Below are 24,519 nucleotides of genomic sequence, written 5' to 3' on the forward strand. Positions count from 1 at the left end.
ATGTGTGGCTTTGGCTGGCAAATTAATTTCTTAGGCACGGTCTATGTTAGAGGATTGTTTTACAATGCAAAAAATATATAGAAAGTTGCAAAAAGTATACAGAAAGCACAGTCTTTCATGAGAGGAAACATAAAGTGATTTTCAAATGCCTGACAGGCAATTGAGAGAAGTAGAGATGTTCTCCACTACCTTCATGTACTGTATTGTGCCCTATACAGTAAAGACCCAATTATTTCTGCAGAAAAAAAAAAGGCAGCAAAAAGATAAAATTATAATAATCATTGTATGAGCTGGAGAGACTGCACTACAATTACATGCCTTTTTTTGACAAATACACAGAAGATTTTTACATACTTTGAGATGCACATTTCACTCAGTATGAAATCCTGCTACATACACTTACCATCCACACCATGAAGTAGGAGAACAAGGCAATCCAGAGAGTGGACAAGATGAATGTCAACATGAAGAACTTCTCCCAGCGTGGTTTGCTGCAGTTTGGAATTGTGGTAAACAGCAAGAATATCAATGGCCATGTCAAAAGCCATTTAATTTTGTTCACTATTCCATCTGCAGGACAAAGGAAAGAAACAGTTGAGCTTTCCCATCATTATCCCAGGCTCAGTTACACCTCTTTGAGCAGAGCAGATGATCCCAGAAGGATGTTCACAATTGTGCATGACAGCTCATTTTCCAGGGTACCTTTCAACTATACTTGGCCTTGTCACTTTCAGCCAAGTTCTGCATGCTCATCCAGAATCTTCTTATAGTTACGTCTGCCAAGATCTATGAAAATCCATGGAAGAATTACAATGATTTAAAATCACAGCTGATATTAAAAGCAAAATTAAGTCACGTTGTTGCTCTTTTAAATGTATTACTACAAATCCAGAATTTAAAAAAACCCCAACAACAAAACCAACCAACCAAAAAACCCTCTCATCTTAATAGAAATATCAAAATCCAAGTGGTGAAAATAACTTGTACATTCTGTGCAACAACAGAAAACAGAGGCACATGAACATGGCAATTTTTTTAATATGCCTTATTGTTCTAACTTGGACAGAAGTTGAAATAAACTGATGCTTAAAATATCTAGATATGTTTAGTCTATCTGCATATAACACCACCTTGAAATGGTAAAAGAAAACTTCTGGAAAAAGAAACAAGGGAGTGACCTCCCTTGTGCAGCTCTCCAATATCAACTGGTGCAAAATACCCAAGAACTGTCATTGCTGAAGACTGGTACACACCTTGTCATTTGTTTAAAATTTACAGTATTACAAAAGTAATCTCAATACATAAAACAGAATTATTTTATAACTGGGCCATAAGTAAATGAAATACTATTTATACAGTTAATGAAGCATCCTTCAAGCAGGATGACAAATTTGTCTATCAGGCTAAGTGAAAGTATCACAACCAACATCGTGGCCATTTTGGCTTGGGTTTTCTTTACATTGTGTTTCCATTCAAGTAGGGGTTTGCATCATTAACTCACGATGCTGTGCTTGATATCAACTAAAATATGCTGTTTTGAAAAAAATCATCGATCACATTGAAGGAAATCAACAGGTACATCTTCCAGGGAAGTTATTAGGTACGTTATAAAGAACAGTTACTAACCAGCTCCTATCAATTTCACCAGTAATTTTCTTTCAGCAAAGACTTTGGGATTTAAGATGTGTTTAACAGGAATTTTTGTTAGTGATTTTAATTGGATTGAACTCTTGACCAATGTGCACCAGGATGATATAAAATTTAATATTTAACATTTAAAAATCAAAAATACTTTTATAATTTATGAGGCTGCTTACTAGTCTAATTTAACTTGTTGAGTCTAAATATCTTTATTAATTAACTTTTGTATATATTCTAGAACTATATTTTCTTGCTTGGGTTAAGAAACAGCTTTCTAACTTGAGATTTTCTTGTGAATTTTGAGATGTCATCAACTCATCAGGAAATCTTAGACTAAGCTTTGCTCTTTAGTCCCATTTATAGCTTCTGGCTGTGGAATTTCTAATGCATAAAACTACTGAAGTGTCCCAGGGTCATTTCTAATTCTAGACTTTTACATGTCACTGAGGATCTATCACAGATTTTACAGGAAAGACCTTTTTCTCCCTGCTTACATATAGTTATCTTTCTACCTGTTCTGTCCAGGAAATTATACTTCTTGGCTCACTTCTCTCTTTAATTGTTAACAAGGCTGTAAATATTCTGTGAAACATCCTAGTAGTTTATGCCTCCTCCTGTTTAATTTGTTACAGTCTGGATTACTAAAAGATCCCTAGATAGTTAATTTTTACTCTGTGTACTGAAGTTGCTAAGCTTGGTTCATAGTCCAACAAGTCAGCATGGCCTAGGCCAGTAACATCTTCAGCACATAATCCCAAATGCAGGGTCAGTGGATGACTGAAAAAAATGTGGATCCAATTCTGATCTGTTTGGGTATAATCTGACTGACTTTGGTGCTGCTACACATAGGCAGTGCCATTTCTCTTTTCAGTAACATAAAGAAAAGAAACAGAATTGCCTTAAGAACAAATAGAGCCTCTGCTGGGGAATACATCTTGTCTGGGATCCTGTTTAGTATCCTGAATTACTCAAACAAATGCTTAACTGAGAATGCATAGTGCCATACCACTGGCGCAGCTATGTTTGTTCATTTCCAAGAAAACCTAATTACACGTGGAGGAGGGCTTGCCTTTCCATTATCTTTGATGAGTTTGAATGGATGTGTGTCAGATTAAAATTCCTGGCTCTATTAGTGGTGATGTTTTACCCACACAATGTCTGGAGTTGAAGCTGCTTAGTTAGATGGTTTGTGGGAGTGACATTTGTATTCATTACAGGCTTGAGACTTTGGGGAAGAGCCGTGTGTAATTCTGGGGTTTGCTGGGTTAACAAGAGAAGTCGAGTGGCCATTTGCAGTTAGCCTGGGATAGCTCTGAACCACCACGGCCAAAGCAGCTTACTTGACACATTCTACATGCTCTTCTGTTTTGTGTTTTCGCTTTCTAGCTTTTTATAAACTTTAATATAAAGCCTTAAGTACATCTGGCCTTGGTTTTACCTCAGGCCTTTTCATTCAGCTCCTACTCTTGTGGGTCATGGAACTTGTGTGACACGTAGGGCTAAAGAAGTCTACTCTTATGCTGTCACTTGGCAGTTTTTGAAGACTTTCAAATATATTTAGCAGCAACCTCAATAAAGTGAGACTTTATTTTCTCAGGAAACAGATGACTTTATTCATTTCACCTGGCTTAGATGAATGCACAATCAATACACAGCTAGAAGATGCAAAGTATTTTTTTTTATGTATTTTGAAAGTACTTTTGCTGTTCTGTTGTTTTGGTTTGGACCACCCATTCTAAAATAATAAAAATATTTAATGATAAAGATGTTACAGTTAAGTATGTTTATGGCTCATAACAAATTGTTTTACGACTGTTGAATAGCTCCCTAGTACCTCTACAAGGAAGAAAATTTTCATTCCCATTTAGGCCATTATTCAATACACAGCTGTTCTGTCCCATTACAAGAACCCAGTGCAGCTGTTTTAACAGTGGTACCACCCACTCCTGTGAGCCCTGGGTTTAAAGGCTCCTGCAGCAACCCACACAACCAAGGAAAGCTGTATTTTGCACAACCCCCTGCATAAATGAAAGTATATTGCTTTATTACAGAAAGCAACACTGGTCTACATTCTGTTCACAACACTCTACTGTAAAACGAGAAGATGTGGAGTTTTTTGCAAGGAGTTGTTTTCACTGCTTCATACATCCATTTTTTTCTGTTTCCACAGATATTTGGAAGCCAAGCACTCCAAGTATTTCAGAGAGGTATCATTACAAAAGAGCTTGATTACAATGTTTCTGAAAATGAAGTGGCAGCTCTACAACAAAGAGCTCTGCTAATTTTCAACACATTCCTGGGCTAGTCATCTTTCCAGATGTTATGTACAAATTAATTACTTTCACATACAGATAGTGTGTACTGATGAACAAAGCCAGCAACACATATTACAGCACTGAGAAGAAACAAGTATTTCCTTAAGGAGCTAAACAAAGCACTTCTTACAGAAAAAAGAGTCCTACTTGCAGCACTCTCAGAGGACTGAGGGGGGCTCAGTATAAAAGTGTGAAATGACATTTGTGTTTACCTTTAGATCAGAAGTGTATTCTTGAAGTAAAGGCACTGATTGACCTCACTTAGTGTTTTCTGGTTTGCAATTTTAGTCTGCAACATGAAGCAGCCTTGAATCACAGCAGTAACATTCCCTTGGTATAAAGCTGAACCAGAGGCACAAAATTAAAAGTGTTCCAAGTAATGATGGGCATTTTATCCATACGACCAAGCTAGAGCTAGTCTGAAACAGAACTTCTAAAGGCACATAGTGCAGACAGCCCACATGTCCTAGTAAATAAGCTGCATAGAAAACACTTTTTCAAGTTTAAACAGAGTGGAGTCTGTAACTACACCATCAAGAATCACACCTAAGTTGTTATAGTTAGTTAAATTTGACAGCTTTTCCACTTAGTTTTCCCTTTAAAAGCATGTCATCCAAGCACAGATCTCAGCTCCATACATTAGTTACTTCAGAACATGCCTAAACCTACCCAAGTGAAAGAAGAATCTCCTTACACAAAGCAATGACAATCTGACTGATCTAAAAAAAATTATAACATCCCTGGAAAGCATGAATCTAATTGGCACACAGGAGCCTCATAACTGTATCTTTGTGAATTCATATAAATCTCTTAAGGTAACTTGAAAACTGGGAAAAGTATTCTCTAACTGAAATGAGAAAGGCTTCCTGAAGTTTACTATCCATTGCTATTTTTCCAGGGATTTTTTGTTGATGGTAAACTTAGAGTAAAAATGAGTCACATCCAGGCTCACCTGAAAGATTATTGCTGCAAACATTTTTCATGCTTCACTTAATAATTGTTAAAGTTTTTTTAATTCCTTATTTATATTTTATAATATCTCTATCATTTTTCATTTGGGAAGGACAAAACTCAACCAACCAAACAAAAAAACCCAACTTGTTTTTTCTCCAATTAAAAATTACTTTCCAAACACCTGTCCCCTTGGTTCTAATTAATCTTTGTATTTACAAAGATGAATTTACACCCACGTATTATTATCAATATCAAGTCAATTCTCAACCCAAAAATGTTTAAAAGTAACACATATGCCTCTACACTAGGAACTTTGTAATAACCCATACAGGAAGTAAATTTCTTTTCATCAGAGTTCAGACTGATTGGAGAACTTCAATATAAGTAAATTAGACAATCTGAGAATTTAATTAATTTCTAGTAATTTCCAGTATCCAAAACACAACAGAGAAATACAATTTTTTTCACAAGTATGGTACACTATATAGAAAAAAAACTGAAACAGATACAACAAACTAGACCTATTGTGAATTTTCCATCAGAATGATTTTCCACAGAAAAATGTCTGTTGCAAAAGAATAAAAAAAACTGTTAGAAAATGGCTTTCAATTTTTCATTAGGAAAATTAACATAGCAGCTGACTCTCCACCTTCTTGGAAAATTCTTAGTGATTTCAGCTCTGCAAATTATCCTGTAAATTGTGGAAGCAAGAGATTCTCTGTATGAGCACTCTAGAAAAAGGCTATGCAGTGTGTAAAACAGTATCCAAAGAGGCTTAGTCTCTATCATCCTTCCAAGTGGGCAGCAGACAAAATATTTTTATTGCAGTTGTCCTGCAACAGACCTTCGGAAACCTTTTTTTCCTTTGGAAAATACCAAGGTTTTACTTCTCATCCTCATCCAAAACAGACTATTTTTCAACCTACTGATACTCTTCTCGGAAGTTTCATTTTCCATAATACAAGTTCCAAATTCCAGACCATGAAATCTGTCCAAAACAACTCAGATTTCTATTTTCAGCCTGTGCCTTTACCACACTTTGAATATTTGGATTTATGCCAATAATCTTCTCTTAAATACACATTTTTGGTACAGAGAATTTGCTCCAGTATGCAGAAACGAGCTTTTCTCTCAGAGTTACAATAGGTTTACACAAGACAACATTCAAGAAAAGTAAGATGTAACTGAACAGAGGTACTCCCCATATCTTGTTACACTTGGTTGGATTTTGGCCTGGTTTATTCTGTATGTTTTAATCTTGCTGTCTAACAAAGATCTACAGCCTGCTGAGTGTTCAAGTGGTGCACTGGGTTTGCCTTGTCCACCGTGTTTCCAATGAAGGAAGACATCAAGTGGAGTAGGAGCCAGGTTCAAAGTAAGTAAAAGGTTCTTCACAGAATCATGAAGCTCCTTCTCAAAGGATGTTATGGGTTCACTGATTCACTGACAATCAGACATTAGGATTAGGTTAATGAAGAAGAAACAAACTAAGGAACTTTAGATCAAAATTTTGCATCCAGACCAGGAAGCTCCTTGAGGAGAAAACAGCTGAACAATAACTTGTCCTGTCCCACTCTTCCCCAGGCTTCTTCATGAAATTGTGGCTGGAGTCAGAATATTGAGATAAATGTTTGTTTTGACCAAGTACAGACATTTTACATGGTTTTAGTAGATACTGTTCTTTTTTTTTTTTTTTTTTTTTTTTGCTTCTATCCTACACGTTATCTTTGTATTTTGGATCCAAACAAAAATGGATAGGATTGCTAATCTCCTTTATTGCCATCTTATTTTAGCTCAAGGAATTATTATTCCTGTTTTAGCTAACACCATCATGACTTATATAAAGCAGCCATGCTCCAATTCTGTAAGAGAAGTAGTTCTTCATTCCTGTGAAATGATCAGGAGCTGAGATCACCGAGTATTTTAAAGGGTGCTGAACATGTGACAATGGAAGGGATTTAAGCATCCATTAAGAGCTGCACAGAAGTGTTTTTCTGAGTCTGGGCTCTAAAAGACCACTGAGCTATGCAAGGGCTTTAACACACCATTTTGTTGTCAACATATGCCTGCCCAGTTATGTCCTATTTTATTCTGATCTGTGGGGTGTTTTTTTAAACTTTAAGACCTGTTTTTAAACAACTGTAGAGTAATCAAATTGTAAAGCTTCAAATGAGCCTTTCTCCTGGGAGATGATCAAAAGTCTGAAGGTTAGGTCAGGAAAGACATTCCTCTTTTAAAAAGAATGTGTTTTTCCCACACAGAAACCAAAGGCAAAGGCTGTTTGAATGATATCATATGCAGCTCCCACAAAAACTGTATGTTGTCTCCTTTTTCAGGATGGGCCTGAACCACACCCACACTTGGGAGCAAATCTCTCTGGATGTCTGACAAAGGGGATATATGCTGAAACAGCTTGAGGCTGTTTTCATGTAACAACTATATTCTCTATTTCTGCTTGCTAAAGCCCTACACTTATTGCTGAGCACTCCTGTTGACAGAGGATAAAAAAAGAACAAAATGCAACAGATGCATTTTGAGATGACAAATAATAACTGTGAATCACTCAGAGATAAAACTTTATACTTCATTTACTTCTGTTTCAGAAAAAAAAACCCAAAGTTGTTCTTGCAAAAGTCTCTAGAATATGCAATCTCAAGAAAGAAAGTGAAATCCTGAATTAGGCTACAAAATGTGACTAGAAAAGAGCACAAAAAAGGGGGTTGGGCCAACTCACAGCCACTGCAGTTGCAGCTCCTAAAGTACAAGAGTGGATTTTTTTACCTAGGACGCCACAACCAATTGAATTGAAAAATCGTATTGAAAACTGAAAGCCTATTCTTCAGAGAACACTTTCTAGTACTGAAAAAATACATGATCTCCTGATCTTTAGAAAATGTATGTGCCTTATTCTCAGACTGAAAATAAATCAAAGAAAACCAAAGTGGATTCTTGGAAACTCTCTGCAAACTACCTTTTCCCTGAAGCCAGTTTTAAATGTCTGGATTTTTTTAGGCTATTGATTGTGCCACAGTACTTAAACAACAACAAAGCATGATGCTGGGTCCTCATATTTTCACCAAACTTATTAAAGGGGTGGTTTTGAAAACGTAATAAAAGAATTCTCAGTTAGAATATATGAGTTGAGCAATGAGAATCCAACCAGTCAACTCCAGACAACAGGAGTGACAATACCTGAAGGTAATTATGAGGATTTTATACAATCAGTTATTCACTTTTACATAGCTGTCTTGAGCTCATGTTGAACTTTTGCTCCATTCAGTATGAACTGAATGACCAGTGGTTCCACTCTGGCCTGTTAAACTTTATCTTTAAAGTCTTTTTCAAAAATGCAGAAAAAATGCATTTAAAGAAGACCAGTGACATAATTAATAACTCCCTCTTTAGTTCAAAGTATTTTATCTATTGTGAATGTCACACACTTAGGAAGCTATAATATGAAATTTACCTATGTTTTCTTCATAAAAAAGCTGCCTGGAAAGTAAGAAGAAATGCATGATTGCACTACCCTAATCAAAACTTGTATCCAAAAACTTGTATCCAAAAACCATCTCAGTTTAGAAGTCTTCTTTGCCAACACATGCAAGGGTAGTCAAGATTTGGAAGAGAGTGCTCGTGGAAGCAGTGGAATCACTGCCAATGGCAGCACAGATGTGGTGCTCAGTACCTTGGTTAGTGGTGGACATGGCAGTGTTGGGTTAACACCTGCACTAGATAATCTCAGAGATTTTTTCCAACCTTAATAATTCCAGGATTCAATTATGTTTAGATTGTTTGGGGAGACATTTTTCCTTTTTAGAAGTTGTTTATTAGTTTCTGTTGTTATTACTATTATTATTATTACTACTACTCTTGTCATTAACATGCTCAGGTGCACAAGCATATTGCTGACTTGGATCCTGCTAGTTTGCCACAAAATAAAAGTATTTTTTCACTATCTCATGAATGAACAGAAGCTCATCTAATGGGCCTATCTTCAGTGAATTAGTTTGCTTCCATTCCTCACTCCAATCCATAACTGGTGACTATAAGAAGCTAGCTAGGGGGAGCACACTAACACAGGAAAACATACATTATCATCTAGTCTTCACACAATATGCTTCAATGTTTGTTCAATCACAAACATCTCTTTTACAATGACAGCGAATGAAGAAATGGAATTGCTAAGAAGTTAGATATAACATGGAAAATGCTTCTTTTTCACTGGATGTGGTATTTATCCATGCCAAGCAATACTTAGGTTAAACAGTAATTATGTGACAAACCACATGTCTGTGAGGGCTGATCTAATCTCTGCTGTGTAATCTCCAAAGCATTTGGGCAGAAATCAACCTGCAATGTGCCAAGGGCACCAGCGTTGAGAGGTTGGTTATACATAGCCCTTTACACCAAAGAATTAAAAAAAAAAATTCCTTTACACCAAAAAATTTTAAAAGGTGAATACTATTGCATACAGCTATTCTAACAATTTTAAACACTCATTCTCTCTCTCCTTTTTGTCCAAGAAGCCTCCCCCACTACAGTCATTAAAACAATTTCAATGTACACCAACGTGCTTCTGGCTTAGCAATTTCCAGCAAGTCATTGTTAATTGTTGACTTCAAAATGACTTGTGCTGCAGTGCTCATGAGGTCATTCTGACATGTTTCAATATAAACTTCCCTTTCCTGTTTCCCTTCACCTCTGGCAAATCAGCACTTCTACCACGGCCGTCCATGATGACTGGAAAACACTTTCCTAAGATCTGCTTTTAGCCACCAAGCCTCCACCTCAGTTTTACTGCCAGCAAATCCACCCTTCAGACAGTCAAACCAATTCCTTTCCTCCTCTTTCCCCACAGGCTGTCTTTCTTACAACCCAGCATTTGGCATTTAAAATATCTTCTTTTTCAGTACTATAAACATCTAGAAAGTAGTAGTGCCTTACCTGGCACTGAAAATGGAGTTAGACTGTCCTGTTCATTTTCCTCCTCTTGGTTCCCCACAGGGATGTTTCCATTTTCAATATTCTCTTGTCTCCTGTTCTGAAGAGCTTTGCTTGAGCCATTGGCAGATTGGATTAACCGCTGGCGCTGCAGTGTCAAAACACAAAACTGCCATAGTTCAGGAAGTATTTACTTTGTGACATCTGAGTTTTGCTCTCTGTCCAGCCCCAGTGACATGAGCCATGAAGTTTCTCCTCAAAGTTTTCCTTTCAGTCAACAACAAACCTGTCAGTGGCCTACCTGTCTTCAGCAGGCATCAGCCTTCACCAGGTTAACCATCCACTTCAAAATTACTGGCAGGAGTCTTTCAAGCCATGATGGAGAATGTTGTAACACTTATTGTTCCACCCATGTTTGCACCAATGTGGTATTCTAAAGCACTTCTCACTCAACAGCTCCCACTCATACCAGCAATAGCACCATAATTAAATGGTAACACTCAAGACACCTCTGCACAATTAAGAGTTGGCTTATGAATGACTCATTATCTAGGAGCTCTCCTTCTCAGATCCAACTCTTCTCCCTCCCTCTCAACTCCATACACTGAGGTAAATTTGAACTTCCTATTTTTAATTTCAAAAGCAAGACTAATCCTTCTTGCCCTTGTCCAAGTATATGAAGCTCATAATTGGCCCTGCAGAAATGTATAAGAATTGCTGCAGTTCCAACACACAGTAAAACAATTACAAGTATAGGTTTTAAACATCAGTTTATATACCCACTCATGCACTGGAGAATGTTAGATGCAACAGTAAGTTCTTACTTTTATAAAAAAATAATTATTTTAATTCATTAGATGAGGTAATGCAGGGTTGGTAAGTGTTCTCTTTTCCTGACAAACTATCAACTCCTGAAAAGTGCTCTGAAACGCCTTGAAAAATAAGGTAACTGCACAAACTGCAAAAAAAAATTCTGAAAGTAGTATCAACATACTCTAGTGAAAAAGAGAAAAAAATCCTATGTGAATACTTTGCAAAACTTGTGAATATATAAGTGAGAATACGTAAGACCATATATCCAAAATGCTCAAGTTTAGAGAATGTTTTTTTGCAGATGTTGAAAGGGCCAAGTATCAGCTTCCTACCCACACAGCCATTAAGAATTTTTCACTGATCAATGAATTGACTTCAAGGATTACAGAGTCAACTGTTGCCATGTGCCTGGTCTGATCTTCTACTCCTGACCATAACATCTTTCACTATTCTACTGTCAAACTGAATTTTTGTTAAAAAGGTATTAATGGTGCTTGCTTTTATTATGGAATTCATAAGGCTGGCTAAACACATGAACTGTGTTATGATGTTGAAAACTATTTACTAGCTCTCAGATTTGATATTGCGGGAGCAAACTATAAAATTCTGCCTTCATAAAACCCAAGGTAGGTAGGCTAAAGATTTTACCCCTAGTGCTCCAGCAAGTTCGGAACAGCCACACTTGCCAAGTCACTTCAGCTGCAGGGTATGCAACAAGCAATATACGCTCATGACAATATATCAAGTAAGAGATAACTGAAACTGTCCAGGGCAAATTCCACTCATGACAATATTTTGGTCCATTTTTACTTTGAGTTGACAACTACAGTGAATACCAAATAGGAAGGCAAATCTCTGAAGGAATCCTGAAGTGTTAATAATACAAGAGCAGTTTTAAAAATTTTTGGTTGTCTTGTCAATTATCCTAACCACTTTTGTAATAATCCAAACCAATTACTCTGCTATAGATATAATCTAAATGTGCACATTTGCACACACACACACTGAAGTAAACATCTTCTGTCAGAGAGGTAAGGTAGTCCCTCCGATTTGACTGCCCTCCCGTTAAAACAGGCAACATCATCAGCTGGGAATCAATCTTCAAATCTGTTCTCATATAGCTGCTTGAGAAAGACATAGTTCTCTCCCAACCGTAGGAACATGGGAGAATCTAAATTCCAACATCACTATGAGCACAGCTCTTTGGTAACCCCTCTGCCTCATGGTCATTTTCTGTTTTCCTAATGAACGTACCTCATTAATGATGAGTCTGCTTGCCATCCGCATTCTGGTGCGTGGTCCAAACTTATTTGTGATCATAATCCGTAATCCAGCTTCAGGGAACCGGTATTTGGGAGGACTGGAGCAGATTATCTCATCCACCATCACAACACTGTTTTTGCCATACTGCTGGATCCCCTTCACTAATGATCACAAGGGACAGAGTTAGCAGTGCAACTGACCCACCATGTGTCCCACCATCCAGAGTCAGGTCTTTCCAGGCTCAGGTGGGGGAAACATTTATCTGAATGCCAGAATTTATGAGTGACTTTAATATTTCTGCAGCCTGGCAAATCTCCTCATCAGTTGTGCTCTGTGTTTAGATCACATGCTGGAAAAGGATTTCCCTCTACTAAGGCAGCCACCAAGTCACTGTCAGATTAGTGGGAGCAGTTTTCCCCCAGCTGTTCATGCTGTAGTACCAGTTGTCTTTGCTTATGTCCCACTAGAGTTTTGTACCCTTTTTCTAGAAGTTTGCACTGTGGCAGTGTAGAAAGCACTCCTGAAACCTCTAAAGCTATTCCATTGGATCAAGGTGCTGCACATTCAGAAGGCCCTAATGTTGTGCTCACTCCTGGAAATCTTCACTTTACCTTCACAGAATATTACCAGTATCTCCCACATGAAAACATTTGAAATTATGACAAGAATTTTCAAGAACAAATCTACGGTTCTAACTAACTAACAAAGTAAGCCTTTGTTAATATAAAGGATTCTGTACCAAGTTTAAGATTACAAAGTTAAAAAATTTCTACCATGTTAAGAACACGTAGAGACAAAATTTTATTGGGAATCAACACAAGTACAGGCAAGGACTTTAGGAGATCACCAACAAACCAATATTCTCACAAATGCTACAGACTACACATAGCAAGCACAGCAAGGCTCAGCAGACAGGAGACATACCCATGTGGTGTTAGAAAGCAGGGCAGGAAATACATACATGACCATAATAAATATTAATTATTACATATAATAATATGTACAGAAAAAAAAATCTTTACAGCTTGTTTTCTGCTTTGCTTAGCTTGGCCTCCCCCTCTCCCTCCCCTTTTGCATTGTTACTTACATTAGGAAGAGGAGGAGAATTTAGGAGGTAGAAGTGAAAGATAATTAGTGCATGGTTCCAGTCAGGAAGCAAAGGAAATCTAAGAAAACATTCAACTCAAACAATGGAATTAAAATGGATCTGTTCTAAACATACAGAAGCCTATATTGTTACTCTTTTGCATTGTTACAGTGTTGAATATTTTTGTTTTTCAGGAAGACTGGATTCCTGCATGCATCTAAGTCACATCATGCAATAAAGGCTTTGCCGTCTCAAGCATCTTCTAGCACATTTGCAGTTGAAGAAACACATTCTCCATAATGATTCAACAAGAAAAACCAGCAAGCCTGTAAATCACCAATAAACATCTGTAACTTTCACCCTTCCAAGCATTTGAGTGTCTTGCCTTGCTTCACTAAAATCTGTTCAGTGAGTACACTGGGGTCACCTGAAGTGTCATAAATGTAAGATCTCTGGTTTCACAAAGAAATGTGTCTTCCTCAAAGAATCCACTCTGGAGTCGTGCTTGCAGCTTATGATCTCTAATACAGAATAGAACTAACAGTATTTTTTTGCTAAATGTAAGGGAGCAATTATCCTCCTCTATTTCAACATCTAAACCAAATTAGCCTTGCTGAGTACTGTGGCTGATGATGCAAATAAGGAGCACATCCACTCCAGTGACTCTTGGAGTGTAGCAGCTTTTCTGTGCAGGAATATACAGCCAGACAGGTTTCCTAGTAATCAGCCCTCACAATCAGGACTCAACCACATAAACTTAACATTTGCTTTAGTTAAGGAAAAATAAATATTTGACAGCAATGGTAGTAAGGACAAAAAGGTTCCAGTCTCATCAGATTAACTGTTCCCAAGTGAGTTCCTCCAGAGAATTAACTAAAATGCTTCATCTTACAGTGACATGAAAAACATGGGAGCACTGAAGTTACTCGGAAACTGTTTTCTTAGAGCCCTATGAAGACAGTGAGCAAACAAACATTCAGCTTTGAGAAAAGTACCATAATAAAAAACTCAGCGCTGCTGTAGAATCCCTTGTACTAAATATGTATTTAAGTACTGCAGCTATTCTGACTTACTGTGGCACATTGCTCTTATTATTTTCATTATTTTCAGTTTGACTCCCTATGCCTGTAAAGAAACCCACATATCTTAGCCCCATATAGTATGGACCCCATCTAAAAGTTGTCTTAAGAAACGTGAAAAGGAGAAAAGCCTTTTACACTTCTACTTTGGACAATCCTTAAAAAAAAACTCTACTGACAACAGCTTTTCTTTCCAACAAACTCATTGCTCACTATCAAAGGTTCATCACCAACAACCCTGACAAAATCAACAGAAAGCTTTCGATGACTTTAGCTCTGAAACCCAGTCCTTCAGAAACCCACTTTTGCCCAAGTTTCTGGTTTCAGGCAGGGGTCAAACCATGCCACCTGGTGGAAATTTGGGTCAACACAATGAAAGTCAAGGGTAATACACATTTGTGCTTTGAAAATTGGAGCAGTATTTACAAAGTACATCTAGTTTGCCTTTACCTGTGTGTGCACAACTCATCCTTGAAATGAAATTTTTCTTATGGTGAAAATCTCTCCTTTTTCTTTCTGAAACTTGAGTGATGAAATGTTTTATATTGTACCACTGGAAGCTCTTGAAAGTCATGAACTTTGCAAGCATAAGGGAGGTTTTTTGGTGGATCCTAAAACTGCTAACCAGTGCAAGGCAGAGGCCAGCCCCAATTCTCTCCTTGCTGTTAGCAGTGCTCCTTTCTGAAAGCTGCTGCTGGGGGAAATGCAGCTCAGCTTGTGAAGCCAGCATGTGCCAACTAAGAGGGAGTCACTGATGGGTCATGGCATATTTTGAGAGAACAGGAGGGAAGAAGATGGAGGCAGCCATGTGATAGTTTTCTAGGACAGCATCTTGACACATAAAGCAGTCAGACTAACACTGCCATCCTCCCCTCCCACTGCTCACTCCAAATCCTTAATCTCTTCTTTCTGTACTTTTTCAGGCATGTTTGCCTGTGACAGTATCTACAGTATCTACACTCTGGCTCTTTGAGCAATTGTCCCTCCAATGCACGTATTTGTGTAATGGGTGCTGGAGAAGGCAAAGGGAATCTGACTGAAACTGCAGTATCAGTGCATCTTTGAGGCAAAATCAGAAAATAAATCTGACGTGGACAGTTGCTAGTGGAGCTTTATTGCTTCTTTTCTGCATGTTCTTCACAAGCATTCAATAATCTACACATTTCCTTGAAAAGGGAACAGATGGACAGGCAAGCAGCCTGTGCGATTGTGTCTTTACCACAAGGGCTAGAGAGGAGAGCCTGCTGGGAGATGACATCAGAACCCAACAAATTCCTTAAAACTAAAATCCACTAATATCAGTGGTGTTTAACTGGATTACCCTCTTCTCACTTGAATACAGGAAGTATCTGCAGAACCTTGCATGGACACAAATCCACATCCAAGTTACAGACCTCACTGTATCAGAGTCAATGCTCCCAAAAGTTCAGTATAAAATTAGATGGAAGTATTTCAAAGTCACCATCATTTAATCATGCTATAATGTCCTATGAGAAATAATTTTAAATGAGTATTGTCTAAACACCTTATCTAGGACCAGAGCAGCAGTATGCTGTCACTGAATAAACCTATACCTACAGGTATAGCTACCTGTATACCTGTAACTTAAAGAAATCCCAGCCTAAACACTAAAAGCAGAAAAGAGTGGGATTGTCTGAGTCTGTTCTAAATTCCTGTTTGGCATTATTTGTTATTACATGGGGGTCTTTCAAATGCTACTGACATTGCTGATGAGCTCAGCCTCCTAGAATGGGAGATGTGTGCAAAGAACAAAGTGAGGAGACCTCACTTATTAAGAGCAGCCCAACTGCTTACTAAATTACATGGTTTGTGCTTTGAAAGGGGAAGAATTTTACTCTACAGAGAAAAGGGAGAATGGAAGAGAAGAGAGGTAAGACAAATATAAAAACAGGCTTAGAAAGCAAGCCAAAAATACCCAGATATTTTTGCTTACTTTCAGTACCACAAGCTGGATATCATCTTCTTTCCTTTATGACAAAAACACAAATAGCAAAGAACCTGCATTTTTGAATTTTACATCTGTGTCTGGTGAGGTATACAGAGTATTTAGGCATGTGAAAACCAGTCTTCTGAGGATCTGAACTCAACATGTAACCCCTCGTGCCCACAGATCTGCCCATGTAATTCCCTTCAACATGCACATCTCAACTTCTCAATCCAAACTAATTTTTGAAGTGAAAATTGTTTTCTTCTTGGCAAAAAAACTGTATTTCTTTCACAATGTTGTAGATCATCACAGAACAGGAGATAAAAAGGGAGCAAAATTGCCAATGTGCAAAGCAGCTTTTTTCAGAATATAGAAAAAAAAAAAACAAAACTTTTTCTAATGTGGCAATCTGACTGCTGAATTATCAAGTTAACCCTGCTTACAATTGAATACTGACATTGTTTTGATCTGCATAAAATAAATAAAAAGGATATCCTGTGAACTACTGTTTTTCCAAGTCCTGTCTGCTCAGCCTTACCTTTCCATAGTAATGGAATGGATGGGTCATCACAACTAGAGGCATAACATTTATTACCATCTTCCAGCTCATTGTTGACTGTGTCACCATTTCCAACATTCTTGCTTTTAAGGCTGAAGAAATTTTGCATCCTCACATTGTACCTGAAAGTGCAAAGAAAAGGTCTCTAAAAAGGTTGGATTTTTATATTTTCTTCACAAACTTTCAAACTATCTGAGAACAACTTATGCAGGCAAGCAGGAAAGCCTAGATGCATGTTCTCTGACAATTAATAAGGAGTGAAGAGAAAGGACTGTCCAACTCAGTGGCAAGCTGATAGGAAAGCAAGGACTGCACCTATCTCTCATGACCTACAGCGAACTGTAAAAAGGCACTAGAGCAGATTTAGTGAAGGTAAAACAAGGGAGCTGTTGATTTTGGAGCCAGGACACTCACTATAGAGCAGCTTCTTTCCTCCTGCATCAGCTCACAATTCACCTTACTGTTTCCTTCAGTACTGTGTTCCCTGTGGGAGGGTTCTTGAGCATTTCTGAGACTGCTCACCATACCCTTCTAAAGACAGAATATATCTATTTTAGCACTAGGGTGGGATCGAAGAGGGCTGTCAATGAGCTCTGCTAAGACTTGATGTAGGAGAAAAGGGAGTTCCAACAGGGTGATTTGTGAGGGATATAAGTCTAAGCAACTTGCAATAGAAGGATGGACTCACAGACACTAGCAGTAACAGTCAGACCTCTGACTCTCCTGTCAGAGGCAGTGACACAACAGAAAAAGACATCAGTAAACAACTAAGATGAGATGGTCTGAAGATAAATACATGCTTAGCACTCTATCTAATGTTATTTGACCTCGTTCTCCAGGGAGTATATAATATGTGTAAGAGCTGACATGATAAGTGTTTACAATCCAAAGCGCCCTGCAAACTTTTTGTATACCTTTGTATAAATAAGATTTTTCTCAACTTTTTCTAAAAGCTACTTTACCTCTGTGCACTATGAAAAGGATGCATGAAAGTATTTGCTGCTGATTAAGCACAAACATAGAATTAAAGTGGTAAAGCATAAAAGTCAACAGATCTAACACAGAAACACGACTGGCTGTACTGCTCTCAGGGAGGAAGGCCAAGGACAAAACAAGACCAAAAGAATGATGGTTAGTTAACATCTAAAGGGTACAGCAAGGAGAAGTACTTACTTCATGATAAGTATGTAGAATGAATACATAATGATGAGTACAAGGCTTTCCCACCTCAAAAAGACAGAAAGAAGTGTTAGAAGGCCATTCAAACAGCTGTATGCTTTACAAGTTTTATGTAGGAGTGTGCCTTAAACATCTGGTACAAGTCACATTTGTGCACACAGGACTCACATCATTAAGATTAGATGGTGTCTCAGCAGTATGAGAGAGGAAGCAGACTCTCAAGTTTTGATAAACATGCAAATAAAATGCAATGCATGTATTTCAGAAATGTGCTATACAGACTGAAACCATAGCTACCCTCTGAGGATCATAACACCAAGGCCTTTTGCAATTCAGTGCTGAAGCACTGGCCAGGAACTTTGAGAGCACTGTTTCTAACAGTGCTGTGATCTTCCTCTAGGATTCACACTGGAGTGTTCATTGGAACACCTGGCATCTCATAAATGTTAAAAATCAGAATCCAAGCAGAAGAGTTTTGGTTACCCTCTCTGCACATGGGAATCTTCAGGCCTTACACAGAGCCTATGTACTTCCTTAATCTTTCCTGGCTCTTACATTTTCTTTTTGTTCTCTGTGACCATCATAAAAACTAAGCCCAAACAAAATACAGAGGATTTCAATCCAGCTCATACTCTCAGTGTGTAGAATGAAAGTCAATTGCACTGCAACTCTATTTTCTAGTGAGCCTTGTGGCAAATACAGGAGTGCATGGAATAATTTATACAACTTACCATTCTATTTTCTCATCATATATGAACTAGAAGAAGGAAAAAAAGGAAACATAAATTTCTCTGATCTATCTCAAAAACTGTCAAATTTCTTCAGAATATATCAGCCACATCTAGACAGACCTACCCAAGTTTTGACCCGTTCTAACCAGAACTTCCACTGTATGGACTGTGCCCCTCACAAAATACAAACCTTGTGAACAAGGTCTGGGTCTCTGCCAGTGGCTGTTTTAAGAACTATTAAGGAAAATGGTGCAAGCATGTTAAAGACAGGCAGATACGTACTAATATACCCACATGCTATCCTGTGCAAATGACAGTAAAGTCACTTATTCCAAAACAATTTAACTCTGGAGTCCTTTTAGCAGCTAGACTGGCTGTAGCAGAGCAGGCAGCCATTTTACTTCTTTTGGGTCAAGTGGTTATACACATTTTGTTCCACCCTGTGCAACTGCTGTTACTGAATACACAGCTAGTGATCCACTTGCATTACAAAATACAGACTAATGGATTTTTCCCTGCCTTGCCACCAGACACGTTAAATGTGTACATTCAACAACTACTACACTGCTCTTGATGAAGAAAGTGGTATCTCACCTGTGCTCTACCTGGAAAAACTTACCCAGAATTGAAAATAAAATTATTGTGTAGAAGCAAGAAACAGCCACCTTCTCTATTTAAAACAGATGTGTAGCTCAAAATTTTTCACTTCCACAACAAGCAGTCTCTTAGGTCTGAGGAGAGTGTTATCTGCACTGTGTATCTAGTATCCTACTCATCTGCAGACCTTTACAAACCCTAGGTACAAAATGAATGGACATTGATGGACATGGTGGGCACATATTCCATGGCGATGTATGAAATTTTCATATTTATACAACACTGTGGAGCTCAGTTCTCACTTCCAGATGCCACTAGAACTAGCTAGGAAAATAATTATTTGCCAGTTTGTATCAATAGTGAGCAGGCTGGTCCTCCAAAAATTCAAGCACTGAAACACAGTAAGTGATAAGAGAGCTACTTACCACAATAAGTACGATGACAGATATTGTGTAGTATACAGAATCCCGGAACACTGCCCACTGGGTGAGACAAACCACCTGAAAAACACCACACCTTCAGCCAAGAAAAATATGGGATTTCAAAAACAAACAAATAAAAAAGCCCCTATCTTAAAATAACTTAGGTATGTAAGCAGAGTAATTATTATTATTATTAGCAACAATTCTGAAACCAAATGCAGTTTCATGCTACCATGAAGATGTATCAGTCTGTTAGACAATGGATCTATAATAAACATCAGTAATAAAAATCATATAGAAACTTCCATTATTGAAATGCATTTCTTACTAATGATACTTGATTTGGTTATAATTTCAACTGTAAAGTAAAATTCATTGTACTGCAGCAAATCAATTGTTCCTTGTTCCTTTTATTTGTGGATATATTTGACTTACTACCTGAAAAGATATGATAAACAGTTTAACCATCTATTGAGTAAATGGAGCAAATCTCATGCTTGTGCCCCAGATTCATTGACTGTCATCAGTACCAGGAAGGATCAGCACATGCCAATGATCAGTTGACTATAAAGACATTATTGTATGAAGAGGAACCAGTTTCCTCTGTATGCTACATGTTCAGAGTGCTGACACTACAGCTGAACTTTTTGGAAACATTCACTGTTTGTAAAGCATTTGTAAATTCTTTCCAATCTTTGAAGTTTTTCACAATGTCATCTTTGTCTGTGATTTTGTCCTTTTTTTAAATATATGCTTATGGAAACCCCTAAATTGTAAGCAACTGAACTCTGTAAAGACAAGTATCTTACTAACCTGTCCTGCAAACAGTCCACAGACACCAACAATGCAGAGGATGTTGAAAACTGCTGAACCAACAATGGTTCCAACTCCTACATCTCCATGAGTGATAAATACACCTGCAGAGGGAGAAAATTATACATAACTACATCTGTCATTTAATTTAGGTCTACTCGTGAAGTAGAGATTGTTTCAAAGATTAGCCAAAACACATTTCATAATTAAGGCTCACTTCTCTGTGTATGAATTTGTGTTTTTAGTCTAGCTAACAGCTCCCCATCTGTGGATTAGAACCTCTACATATATAATTTTAGTAAATGATTTCTTAACTAGTTAGTTCAACAGTTTGACAGCTTAGTCTTCAGCTGTGTCACATCCCTCAGCCTGCTGGCCACACTGCTTCTGGTGCAGCCCAGGATATAGTTGGTTTTCTGGGCTGCAAGTGCACACTGGCTGCACAGTGACAGATCATGATGAGCTCATCATCCAACACCCCCAAGTCTTTCTCCTCAGGGCTGCTCTTAATCTATTTCCAAATATATTAAATTACTTCTCAAGGGACTTCAATAAATCTCTTCTTTTGTGTCCTGTGTTCAGAATCAGACATTCTGCTCTGTGTTTTGAGAAAAGACTCACAGTTTCATGAGATATTTTGAGTAGTTAATGATACCATGAACCACAGACTAGCTGACAGCTGCAATCGCTGATTATAAATTGTCAGAAGAATGGGTACCTGTGCTTGATCTGCTGCTGATTTTTTAACAGCAGATCTCAAAAAAGCTTGTGTGTGGGCTCCATACCTATAACAGATGCAAAGAGTTCTGGGGTGGAGCTCCCTGCTGCCATGAATGTGGCTCCAGCAACATCTTCACTCAAATGTAGTTTCTAGAAGAAAACAATTGGCAATTTCAGCACTGCTGTTGTATTTACATTGTGGAGCTCTACAGTTATATATGTAAATGAATAGCCAATTGTGGCTTACATGGAGCTGATTAAAGTATCTCTGCAGATTCAAAAGAATTGTAAACATCTCAAATTGTTTTAATTAATTTACTTCTGTAACTCTAAACACAGTCATTCAATTCCCCAACTCTTAGGGCTTCTAAGATTCAAAAATGAAAACCTGTAACAGAAAAATACAACCTTTGTGAATAAATCCTATGAACAGCAGGCTTGATTCTGGCTTCACTTTTCAACTGTGTTAATCAAAAGTGAGTCCGCTGACACAGATAAAATTAGTCCAGTTAGACACAGAGAGGGTGTGTGGTGGAGAGATCTATTTTTCTGATCTATTTTTATTATTAGAGCTATTAAGCTCTAATAGGATATAGGTAACTTAGAGTTCTCAGACCAGCAAAAACACGTGCAGGTCCACAAGTGGGTTGTATCAATTTAGCAGTCTGAAGATCTTTCCCTTGAACTATAAACATGGTTTTTTATGGAAGAGTTTTTTCCTTTTTGAGAGTCTCTAAGATCATCTTTAGTATACTATTTTTCTTTCAAGGATAGAAAATTAACTAGTGACAAAAGGAGAAGTAAAAAATCTTGTATTTTTCAAGCAGTTTGCCTGAAAACATTTTAAGCTGATAATAATGGCATCCTACACGTCTTGACAAAACATAAACACAAATATGATCTACTACCAGTCATACTGCTGCAGGAACTCAAACCTAAGTGTTCTGTCTGAACTCTTGGTAGCTGTTTAAATGTTCAGCAGGAATGTGAGATAAAATGCAAATATTTTATGAAGGATCAGTAACCAGTAATTGGTACAACCAACTGGTATAACTTAAATATAGTATCTAATGTGCATGCTGAATACTGAACATCTGGAAAGGGACAGAAAATATCCCAACTGAGTATTTAATTACTCCCTTATTATTCTATTTGTTCTGCTGATGAGTGTAAGCTTACAACTCTGAGTAACACCAACAGGTATTTAGTACATTTAGCAACAGGAAAAGAGACTTTTAAACTAGTTAGAGAAAAAAAAAAAAACAGGAGTTTTTCAGAAAATGTTCACTCTTATTTTTGTTTAAAAGCAAAGGAGATGAGATTTTCATTTCATGTTTAAAAAGGAGTTACAATCTACATTTGTATTATGTATTTATTTTGTTCACCAATATCATACTCACCACAACATTTACATGCCATGTATTAATTCTACTCTGTCACAATCAACTAAATTAGAATCCTAAATGCAATTTTGTAAAGCCTTCTCAAAAACTAAAGGCATTATGTTACTTTTTTTTTTGCATATAAAATCTGTATTCTGATTCCATATACAGGGTACATAATTTTCTTAAGGATTTTCTCTTTTTTTCATTTTATACTAGGATCACATATACTTCCTCTCTCCTGACACAGTGGTAGATGTGCAAGAAGATTTGCATAGCCACCACATTAATTTTTCTATCTATGGTATCTTTCCTCAAGTTACTTTTTAAAAAAGGAGTACAATAATAAATACAACTCATCCATAGCCCATACCTCTCCAATTACATGATTCAGGCATTTAAGAGTGGGCTTTGTCATCTGTCTCATTAAATCTTTGATTTTTTTTCTGCCAGAGGAACCAGTGTGCACAGACCACTGGTTCATTTTTTGATGGAAAATAATATCTCTAAACAATATTCTCTAAATAAATTTCTAAAAGAGTAATAATATTCATTAACATACCTCACAAATTTTCTCTAAGGATGGAACAAAGAAGTCATCACATACTATGGCCAAAGCGTAAAACATATAAAGAGCCTGTAAAGAAAACAAATTCAGGGAATACTTCAGATTTTTCCTGTATATGAAAAGAGGAAAAAAGGTAATGCTACCTTTATTCAACCTAGCAGAAATATATAGCTTCACTTTTTATTTAATTCCAAATAAAAGTCTCCCTGTTGAAAAATTTAGGACATAAAACCAGATTTTCGAATGTAAGATCTAATTTGGAACACTTGTCAGACCCTAAAATATGAAAGGTACCACACTTAAACAGAACAGGATGCCACAACAGATTTCATATAATGAGTTATGTAGTCATCCTCTATATTTTTAACTAATTATCAGACCAAGTAATTAAATAGAAAATAAAACTAGGCTGATTAACAATATTCAGGAAATATTTACACAGGAAATAAGTGGATTCTGGCCATGGATCACTGCACTAAAACACCTAGAAATTATTCTGGTTCCCTGCATACATGTGATTCTCCTACTGTTTTATGCAGCTTTATGTGCTGTGCCTATGCAGTGGGCTTAATCCTGCTGGTGTCTATCAAACAGAACTCCTTTATACTTTACTTTCCCTGAGCTGGGAATGAAAAACTGGAGCGTGCAGGCCTCACTTGCTTTGTTTTTTAATACAATAGAAAAAAAAATCCACATGATATTTTCTATATTTCTTTAAGGCTGGTTTGGGGTTTTTAAAATTATAATTACATCTATTGCATAGAGGCATAAAAGAAAAGAAAGAGACTCAAGAAACTTCCACATCATGCTCAATGTCATCAGTGTAGGAATTCTAAAATCTGACTATATAACATGAAATAAAATTCATGTGATCCATTCTGCCAGGATTTTATCTCCAAGAGAATGAATTCATAGGTTCTGCAAATTCAGACTTGCATCCTTTTCTTAAATCAGGGAGTCACAGAATCATTTAGGTTGGAAAAGACCCTTAAAATCATCAAGTTCAACTGTTAATCCAACAATACCAAGTCCACCACTATACCACATCCCCAGAGTGTTGCCTTTTAAGGAACTGTACTCATATTAGAAATATTCAAATCAAACTATTAAAAACTTGTTGATATATAGAGAACTCTACTTAGTAAGGTCACTATTATAATTAATAGCTTATTAAAAAATAAAAGTAGAATGAGTAACATAAATGAAAACAAAAATAAAGCACAGTAGAGAAAAACTTACAGCAATGATATGAAGCAGAATTCCTCCTTGCTGACGTTCTTTATTTGTAAATATATCTTCAGGAAACTCATTAATGGCTGAAAGAAAAACATTTATTTTTTTTAAAATGTACACAGCATGTATAAATGGAAGAATGAAAAATAGGGAAGCATCTGCAGAAACATATGACCAAACATAAGTGCCTCTTCTGATGTATTATATTACAGCTTGCCATTTCAGAATTTCTTTAGTGCTCTGTAGTTTTGAGACACTGTGTAATCACAGTTGA

General features: G+C 37.1%; 1 protein-coding gene across 1 annotated transcript in view; it reads right to left on the minus strand.

Moving 5' to 3' along the window:
- SLC24A4 (solute carrier family 24 member 4) overlaps window positions 1-24,519 on the minus strand; it is an 85,211-nt gene that overhangs the window by 12,063 nt on the left and 48,629 nt on the right. Inside the window, exons 3-13 of the mRNA XM_021531951.3 lie at window positions 24,252-24,328; window positions 23,007-23,081; window positions 21,128-21,212; window positions 20,343-20,446; window positions 19,533-19,607; window positions 18,511-18,536; window positions 17,774-17,827; window positions 16,637-16,722; window positions 11,919-12,088; window positions 9,855-9,999; window positions 404-570 (exon numbers count right to left, since the gene is read on the minus strand). Of these exons, the coding sequence (XP_021387626.1) occupies window positions 404-570; window positions 9,855-9,999; window positions 11,919-12,088; window positions 16,637-16,722; window positions 17,774-17,827; window positions 18,511-18,536; window positions 19,533-19,607; window positions 20,343-20,446; window positions 21,128-21,212; window positions 23,007-23,081; window positions 24,252-24,328 (1,064 nt within the window). The remainder of the gene's footprint in view (window positions 1-403; window positions 571-9,854; window positions 10,000-11,918; window positions 12,089-16,636; window positions 16,723-17,773; window positions 17,828-18,510; window positions 18,537-19,532; window positions 19,608-20,342; window positions 20,447-21,127; window positions 21,213-23,006; window positions 23,082-24,251; window positions 24,329-24,519) is intronic.

This window comes from Lonchura striata, chromosome 6, assembly GCF_046129695.1.
Source record: "Lonchura striata isolate bLonStr1 chromosome 6, bLonStr1.mat, whole genome shotgun sequence".
Lineage (NCBI taxonomy): Eukaryota > Metazoa > Chordata > Aves > Passeriformes > Estrildidae > Lonchura > Lonchura striata.